This window comes from Myotis brandtii, unplaced genomic scaffold (genome assembly GCF_000412655.1).
Source record: "Myotis brandtii unplaced genomic scaffold, ASM41265v1 scaffold112, whole genome shotgun sequence".
NCBI classification, from domain to species: Eukaryota; Metazoa; Chordata; class Mammalia; order Chiroptera; family Vespertilionidae; genus Myotis; species Myotis brandtii.
This window is the reverse complement of record NW_005353838.1, coordinates 14,108,434-14,117,537: the sequence shown is the minus strand read 5'-3', so window position 1 is coordinate 14,117,537 and position 9,104 is coordinate 14,108,434. Positions and strand designations below refer to the sequence as shown.

Here is a 9,104-nt window from a genome sequence, read left to right as displayed (position 1 = left end):
GGGCGGATCTGGCTAGTGGTCCCTTGGCTGCCTGCCCCCGCCCCCGCCCCCAGCCTAAGGACCATGGAGGTTGTACCATCCTCGACCCCTAAGTCCGCAAACGGGTGTTGGTCAGGTCAGAAGGAGCAGTCTGTTCGTCTTCCTGAGCTGTGTCTTCATCTGAGCCCCCAAACCCCAAGGCCTCCCTCCTTAACCACTTCCTCCTCCTCCTCCTCAGCGGCGGTTGCAGGCAGGGTGACCTTACCACTGCCTCCGGGGCCACCCCGACCCTGTCAGGGGGCGGCTCTGAGACCTGCAGCTAATCAACGAGCTACCGGTGGGTGTGGACCCCACCCCAGGGGACTGGCCCAGGCTGGAGGGGCTACCCAGTCCCGAAGCTCCACACACCCCACATCCACCAGCTGCCCCTGCAGGGACAATGCTCACCCTGGCCACCTGCTCACATGCCGAGAACCTGGCCAAGTGGCCGCCCGGGCTCCCACTCCTGCTAATGTTCTCAGGAGGCTTGTCCAGCCCCAGAGGACTCAGGGTGGCTTGAAGGAGTGGAGGGCAGAGGCATGGTCAAGGGGTGGCTCCCTCACAAGCTGCTCCCTGATCCGGCAATGCCCCCATCCTCCCCACCACCTGCGGCTGTGGCTGTGCGCTCCTGAGGTAACCAGCAGCCCCTCCCGTCTGCAGACTGGGCCACGTTTGCCGTGGGCCCAGGCCATGGCATCCAGCTGCGCTCGGGCCGCCTGCTGGTGCCGGCCTACACCTACCATGTGGACCGGCGTGAGTGCTTCGGCAAGATCTGCAGGACCAGCCCCCACGCCTTCACCTTCTACAGCGATGACCATGGCCAGACCTGGCATCATGGCGGCCTCCTGTCCAACCTGCGCTCGGGCGAGTGTCAGCTGGCTGTGGTGGATGGAGGGCAGGCGGGCAGTGTCCTCTACTGCAATGCCCGGAGCCCCCTGGGCAGCCGTGTGCAGGCCCTCAGCACAGATGAGGGCACCTCCTTCCTGCCAGGAGAGCTGGTGCCCACCCTGGCTGAGACGGCCCGGGGTTGCCAGGGCAGCATCCTGGGCTTCCCAGCCCCACCCTCTAATAGGCCTGGTGATGAGGGATGGTCAGTGGGCTCCAGGAAGACTCCCTTTCCTCCAAATCTCTGTCCTGGAGCCCACGAATCCCCAAAGGAGGGGGCTGGAGACACCCAAAGGGGTAGGGGGCTGGGTGGGACAAAGGGATGTGGGGGCGGGACAGAGGGATCAGGGGACCCTAGCCCAGGGCCTGAGCTCAGTGGGGACAGGAGGGCCTGGTCCCTGCAGCTCCCTAGGCTCCCTGCTGCCCTGCCTCAGAGCCCCACGTGGCTGCTGTATTCCCACCCAGCGGGGCGCAGGGCTCGGCTCCATATGGGTGTCCACCTGAACAGGTCCCCCCTGAACCCGCACAGCTGGACGGAGCCTTGGGTGATCTACCAGGGCCCCAGCGGCTACTCTGACCTGGCATTCATCGGGCCCACCCCTGAGGGCGCCCTGACCTTCGCGTGTCTATATGAGAGCGGAGCCAGGGTGTCCTATGAGGAGATCTCCTTCTGCGTGTTCTCCCTGCGCGAGGTCCTAGAGAATGTGCTTCCGGGCCCCAAGCCAACCGGCCTGGGGAGCAAGCCTCGGGAGCAGTGCTGGCCCTCCTGAAGGGCCCTCTGACCAGGCCTGGCCAGGTGCACCCAGGAGGAGGGGGGAGGGCAAGGGCCTGGATGGAGCTCTGGGTGATCCCTCAAGAAGCACCTTTGACCTTCGACTTCTTCATGGAGAGCCCTGAGGGTAGGTCTTCATGAAGGACCCTGTGCAAGGACACAGAAGTTCAGTTTTAATACTGAAACAAGCAGGCTTTGAGAAGAGCTCACAGCTGGAAGCCAAGGGAGGTGGGCTCTCAGCCTTGTAGGGGCAGGCGATGGGCCGTGGGCAAGGGTGACTGGGACCCTTAGACTAGAGCAAGGTGCTGCACTGTCCTGGTGTTTGGCTCTTTAATCTCACTCTGCTTTCTGGTTTCTGGATGGGAAATAAAGGGGTTGTGCATTCATGTCCAGAGACGTTTCTCTTGAGTTCTTTCCCTACCAAAGCCCTGGGGAGGGCACCCAGTTCTCTAGCTCACTTCTCTGACCACCAGCCCCCAATCTGGTTGCATCGTCTGCTCCCTATCCCCACCCCACTGGCCAAACTCTCCAAACCCTGGGGCGTCAGAGGTGGGGGCAGGATGAGGGCAGGAAAGGCAGGTCTCGGTAGGGCAGCCCCCAGAGCTGTCTGGTCTGCAAAGGGCCCTGCGTGTCCGCATTTCCCATTGGAGTGTAGCGAGCAGGGTCACCTCCCAGGACCTGCCCCCTGTTTCCTCATGGAAGCACCTTTTTATTTCTTCTTCATTTTTGGTTCTAAAAATAAAATATGCTTGTCCTAGCCTGTTTGGTTCAGTGGATAGAGGGTCCCAGATTCAATTCCGGTTAAGGGCACGTACCTCGGTTGCAGGCTCGATCCCCGCCCCCCCCCCCCGGGGAATATGTGGGAGGCAACCAATCCATATGTCTCTCTCATCGATGTTTCTCTCTCTGTCTCTCGCCCTCCCTTCCACTCTCTCTAAAAATCAATGGAAAAATATCCTCGGGTGAGGATTAACAACAACAACAAAAAATAGGTTAACTGTAGAAAATTTTGGATATGTAGGAAACTATAAAGACAAAATAAAAATGTGCCCTGGCCGGGCAGCTCAGTTGGCCAGAGTATTGTCCCCGTATGTCACAGGTGTGGGCTTGATCCCTGGTCCTGGCACATACAAGAATTAACCAATGAGTGCATAAATAAGTGGAACAACAAATCTCTCTCTCTCTCTCTCTCTCTCTCTCTCTCTCTCTCTCTCTCTCTCTCTCTCTCTCTCTCTCTCTCTTCTCTCTCTCTCTCTCTTTCTCTCAAATCAATAAAAAATTTTTTTAAAAAAGTGATCCCATATGACACCCTCCTCCAATGCCAAGCCATAACCATGATGTTTCTTTTGGTGTTTCTGACTTTTTCTTCTTTTAAAAAGATTGACTGTGTTTTAGCTTTCCTGACTGTCACACTCCAGTCATCTACCTTTTGTGCCCTCCTCCGTCCCCACCACCAGCCTGGACATAATTTCTTTACAAGGCCTCTGCTGGGTAACCTGCCCAAAAGGTGAGGGCATCCAGGGAGCTTTGGAGGCTGCCTAGGGAACTCAGGGCAGCCAGTCCCCATGGGAGCAAGGTGGCCCCTCATCACTTACCTTCATTCTCAGTCCCCTATAAGCATGGCCACCTTTCCGGAGTCACCTCTGGGCTCCAGGCAGGGGCAGGACAGGAGCTTGGATCCAGGGCCTGTCAGTGGCCTGAGCCTGCCTGCACTCACCCAGGGACCCCAACTCAGGCCAACCACCCCTTCTGTGCATCCCAGGGGGACAGCCAGTCTGGAACTATAGAACTTACAGGTGTGTGTGGCCCATGTCCTGCCATTCAGTGCTTGACTGGGTGAGTAATGCCTCCTAAATTCATGTCCACCCAGAACCTCAGATTGTGACTTATTTGGAAATAAATTCTTTGCAGGTGTGATTAAGATAAGGGTTGAGATGAGATCACCCTGGATGAGGTCCTAAGTCAGATGGGAGTGTCCTTATAAGAGACAGAAAAGGACACTCAGAGGAAGGCACTGAAGATGGAGGCAGAGACTGGGAGGAGCACCTGGGGCCCCGGAAACCGAGGCCGCAGGAAGGACCGTCCTCTGGGAGCACGCCTGGCCACACCTTGGTGTCCGATTCTGGCCTCCAGAACTGGGAGAGAATGCCCACCTGTTGTTTAAGTGCCCGGTTTGTGACAACTTTTAGTTGGAATTTGACTTCTCACCAGAAACCATGGAAACTGGGAAACAATGGCGTGGTCCCTTCAAAAGTGCTGAGAGGAAATAGCCACCAACCTAGAATTCTATGCCTAGAAGAAGTATTCTTTAAGAACAAAGGAAAAATAGGGATGTTCTCACATAAATAAAAATGAGTTAGTTTGTCACCAGCAGACTCACTAAAGAAAGCGCGAAAGCTCGTTGTTTCAGCGGAAGGACGGTGACTCCAGATGGAACCTCACGGGACAGCCGCGGCAGTGCACACAGTTGATAAATCTGGATGAGCCTGACTGTGTGAACCGACAGTGATTCCTCAGGAGGTTGCAATGTGTATAGACTTAAATATGGAATCAGAGCAGCGTTAAGCTGAGTGGGCAGCAAATGGGACGGAAGCGCTCAGAGACCCTTGTCCTGCCCAAGGAGAGGGGAATGCACCATGTGTGTTGGCCAAGGCCGGGTTCTGGGTCTCTAGGGCAAATGCTGAAAGAACAGCAAAACTGGATAATCACCAAATTAATAGAGGTGACAAACGGGAAAATAAGATAGAAAGGGATCAATTTTAAAAAGACAAGGAATGAGAGAAAATACACACCGAACTGGCAAGATAAAGAGAAAAAAAATATTAAGAAGCCAATCGAAATACAAGCATATCAGAATTACATTAATGTAAACTGACTAACATTCCTATTAACAGACAAAATGGTCATGGCCGAAAGCAAAACAACAACGGTAAACCCCACCCCAAACCCAGCGATGTCCCCCTGACAGCGGACAGAAGATGTAAAGAGAAAGGTTGGAGGCTAAAAGAAAAAATAGCCCAGGAAACATGTAGATGAACAGCTGGTGGCGCTGTGTTTCTATCAGGCAAGGACCTTACAGCCAAACCATGACAAGTTATATAAAGGGACACGTTTCAAAATTACAAACGTTTGACTCTACAGAACATTATAGCAGTATTACGTTTGTATGTACCCAATATTATGCCTCAAAAAGTGAAACAAAAGTGGACAGATCTTTTGGGGAAAATAGACCCACAATTATAATAGCAAGTTTTAGACACGAGTCAGTAACTGACAGAGCTAGCAGACAAAAATAAGATCAGTAGGGACAGGGCAGGTGTGGCCAACTTGCCTAACAAGCTAAACTATATTGACACCTGCAGACAGGGCACAAAACACCTGCAGGAGGTGCCATCTTTCCAAACACACCAAGATACACAATCAAATCCCCACAGACTTCAAAGACTTGAAAAACCACAGTGAAATTGAGCCAGAAATTTAACAAAGGATAATTATACATCTTCATATGTTCAAGAATTTAGAAACAGTATTCTAAATAACTCACAGTTCAAAGAAGCCATAGTGGAGGTTAGGAGAGATTTTGAAATTAATCATGCAAACACTACATAAAACTGTGGGATGATGCTGAAACCAGGATTAGAGGGAAATGCACATGTTAGAACAGAAGAAAGGTGACAGTCCTGCTCTCTCGAGAAAAAGGCCAGCAAATTCGGTCCAGACAAAGCAGAAGGAAGAAATGACAAAGAGCAGAGCAGTGGGATAGGAAAATCCCACAGGAGAGCAAAGAAAGCCAAAGGTTGGGTTTTGAAAAAAACTAATAAAATCAACAAACCCCTGATAAGGCTGGTTATGAAGAAAGGAAGAAAATAGTCCAGCCGAAGTGGCTTAGTTGATTGACCGTCATCCCATGCACCCAAAGGTTGCTGGGTCGATTCCCAGTCAGGGCACATACCTGGGTTTTGGGTTTGATCCCCATCAGGGAAGGTACAGAAGGCAACTGATCTCTCTCTCTCTCTCTCTCTCTCTCTCTCAAAATGCCCACAAATAACCAATGCCAGGAATGAGGAAGGACACACGGGACCCTACAGACTCTCAAAGATTTCAAGGGGACTTGAGGAGCAACTTTATGCTAATAAACTTGAAAATTTAGATAAAATGGACACGTTTTGGAAAAATATGACATTAGAACTGACACAAGATGAAAGGGGAAATCTGGAGAACCTTGGTAAAGAAATGGAATCCATAATTTAAAATCTGCACACTAGGAACACTCCAGGTGTCTGTGGCTTTCCTAGCGAATCCTGTCAAACCCTAAGAATGGACCAGCACATGTCGTGTGTCCCTGGGGAGAGCGCGGGGCTGACACTGTGGGCGCTGCTCCTGGGAGGAGAAACCATCGAAGAGCCAAGGAATTAGGTACATTTTAAGAAGTAAAGTTCAAAAAGTATACTAACACAACACCTAAAGCACAATCCATGAAAGGGCAATTTGATGAGAACAGTTGACACAACACGTTAAGAGAATGAAAAGACAAGCCACAGGCTGTAGGAAAATTGCTGCAAGGCTCGTATCTGATAGTTTCACTTTGTACGAAGTTGCCAAACTGTCTTCCACAGTGGCTTTACCATCTGTGTATCTTCTTTGGTGAGGTGTCCAGGTCTTTGCCTAGTTTTCAGCTGGGTTGCTTGTTTTCATAGTGTTGAGTTTTTAAAATTGTTTGCATATTATGACAAGTAAGTATAGCAAAAGATGCTGCACAGCATGTCACCTGGGAAACTGCAGAATAGAACAGCAGTGAGATGCCACTGCACATCTATCAGAATGGCCAACATTTTGCCGGAACACTGACAGCATCAAATGCCGGGAGCAGCAGGAATCTCACTCATGCTGGGCGGGAATGCACAATGGTGCCACCACTTGGGAGACAGTTTGGTGGTTTCTTACAAAACTAAACAGACTCCTACCATATGATCCAGCATTGTGCTCCCTGGCATTTACCCAAAGAAATTGAAGACGTATGTTCACGTGGAAACCTGCCCACGGATGTTTATAGCAGCTTGTTCGTAATTGCCAAAACTTGGAAGAAACCAAGATGTCACATCCTTCAGTCTGTGGCCCTGCAATTGACCGCCCCACTGTCCCTCTGGGCCCTGGAGGGAGCCACAGGGCCCTGCTCTGGCTGTGGGGAGGCCCAGCTGCCCCCATAAGCCTGCAGATTTGGGGATAGATGGCAGCCTGGGTTTCATTCTTGTCTTCCCACTCTTATCTTGGCTTGTAGATGCTGTGGTTAATTTTATGTGTCAACTTGGCTAGGCCACAGTACCCAGATATTTGGTCAAATGCCAGTCTAGATGTTTCTGTGAAGGTTTTTTTTCCTTTTTTTTTTTTTTTTAATGATGAGATTAGCATTTAAATCAGCAGACTTTGAGGAAAGCAAATACCCTCCGTGATGTGGTGGGCCTTATCCAATCATGTGAGACTTAGGAGAAGAGACTCAGGTCCCCTGAGGAAGAGGGACTTCTGCCTCCTGACAGCCTTTGGACTCAAGCTGCAACATCAGCTCTTTCCTGGGTCTCTAGCTGCTGACTTGCCACAATCACATGAGCCAATGAGCCAGTTCCTTAACATAAATCTCTATACACACATCCTGCAGTTTCTGTTCCTCTGGAGAACCCTGACCGACTCAGGGACCTCCTCCCCGCTACCCACCACCTGTGTTCCCTTCTGTACATCAGTCCCTTTCTGAACTGCAGGCCGTCCATGCGTCATCCCACCACTACATCTGGTCCAGGTGCCCTGACCAGTCCCTGTGGCTCAGGGGCTGACCTCCTAGCCCAGACATTGTCATCTTCCCAAACTGACCCCCTGTCTCTATTAAACACTCATTCTCCCCTCTCCCCACCCCAGTCCCCCACAGTCTACTCGCTGTCTCTGTGGACCTGACTCCTCCAGGAACCTCAAATCAGTGGAATCACATAGTGTTTGCCCTTCTGTGTCTGGCTTCTTTGCACTGAGCGTCAGTCCTCAAGGTCCTGTCATGTCGGAGCAGGTGTCAGACTGTGCTCCCTTTTCAGACTCAATCATACTGGGCTGTGCGGAGGGACCTTTCATCCCTCCACGGACAGTGGGGCTGCTGCCATCTGTTGGCTATTGTGCATTGATGTACAAACTTTAAAAATTAATTATTTTAACAGTTGAATAATATTCCATATAATAATTTATTTTTGGAATTCAAATGAGATAAAAACATAACAAAAAAAACAACCATTACTTTGTGCCCAAGGCAGGGGCCCAGGGACTTGAGCCCCAGGCAGCTACCGCCATCCAGGCGGCACCCCCAGGCTGGCTTCATTTAGCTGAAGACCAACAGGAGCTGAGTCCTGGGGATCTGTGTGCCTAGCCAGGACCTCTGGCTGGGAGGACCCAAAGGGTGGGGGAGGCAGGGAAGTGGCTCCTGGGGTGAACCATTACTTTGTGCCCAAGGCAGGGGCCCAGGGACTTGAGCCCCAGGCAGCTACCGCCATCCAGGCGGCACCCCCAGGCTGGCTTCATTTAGCTGAAGACCAACAGGAGCTGAGTCCTGGGGATCTGTGTGCCTAGCCAGGACCTCTGGCTGGGAGGAGCCAAAGGGTGGGGGAGGCTGGGAAGTGGCTCCTGGGGTGAGCTGTGCGGCCACCCCATGGCAGAGGCTTCAGGGCCATATCCTGGACAAGTGGCCGCCTCTGCCCAGAGTCTCTTCCTGCCTGAGGGTGGACAGCTCGGCCACTCATTCTTCTGCTCCAGTGGCTCTTGGAGGTGCCCCTGACATGTGGTGAGCTCAGGGCACCCCAAGATGTGGGAGCCGAAGGCTGAAGGGAGCCCTGTACCCCTGTCCACAGTGAGTCAGTGGGCTCAGGAGTCACAAACACATGGTCCTGCAGGCAGGCAGGGCAGCCTGACTGAGGTCAGAGGGTACAGGACTCCCAGGAACGGTTCGATTGAGCCCCAGTTAGGGGGCTCCAGTGATTGGGGTGAACACTGTGCTGGCCTTGATCACCCTCAGGAGGACTCCCCACATCCTGAAGTCTTCAAAACTCGGAGCCTCATCCACCTGCAAAGGGGATGGATCCATTCCCACTGGCCCGCTGACCCACGGGCTGCGACCCTCCCCTCTCCCCCACCCCACGCTGGGGCAGTCCTGCCTGCATGACCCGGTGCGGGAGCTCCCTTTGAGATCGGTGCCTTCCTCCTTCCAGGAGACCTTGGCCAGAGTCCTACAGGCCTAACCTGTCTTTTCTGTCCCACGGGGCTCCTAGGCCCAGGTGTCCAGCCAGCCCCTCTCCCCGCGCTGCAGACCTGGGACTGGGAGCGCCCAGGGGCTGGTGGGCGTGTCCTCCCGCCGAGGGGTTGCAGGGTGGGGCTCCAGGGCGGGGCACAGGCCCTGAGCCTG

General features: G+C 52.7%; 1 protein-coding gene across 1 annotated transcript in view; it reads left to right on the top strand.

Annotated features, from left to right (window-relative positions):
- NEU4 (sialidase 4) overlaps positions 1-2,056 on the top strand; it is a 4,882-nt gene extending 2,826 nt beyond the window's left edge. Inside the window, exons 3-4 of the mRNA XM_014547171.1 lie at positions 54-115; positions 652-2,056. Coding sequence (XP_014402657.1) covers positions 54-115; positions 652-1,673 — 1,084 coding nt within the window. The 3' untranslated portion in view covers positions 1,674-2,056. The remainder of the gene's footprint in view (positions 1-53; positions 116-651) is intronic.
- The last annotated feature ends 7,048 nt before the right edge of the window (positions 2,057-9,104 follow it).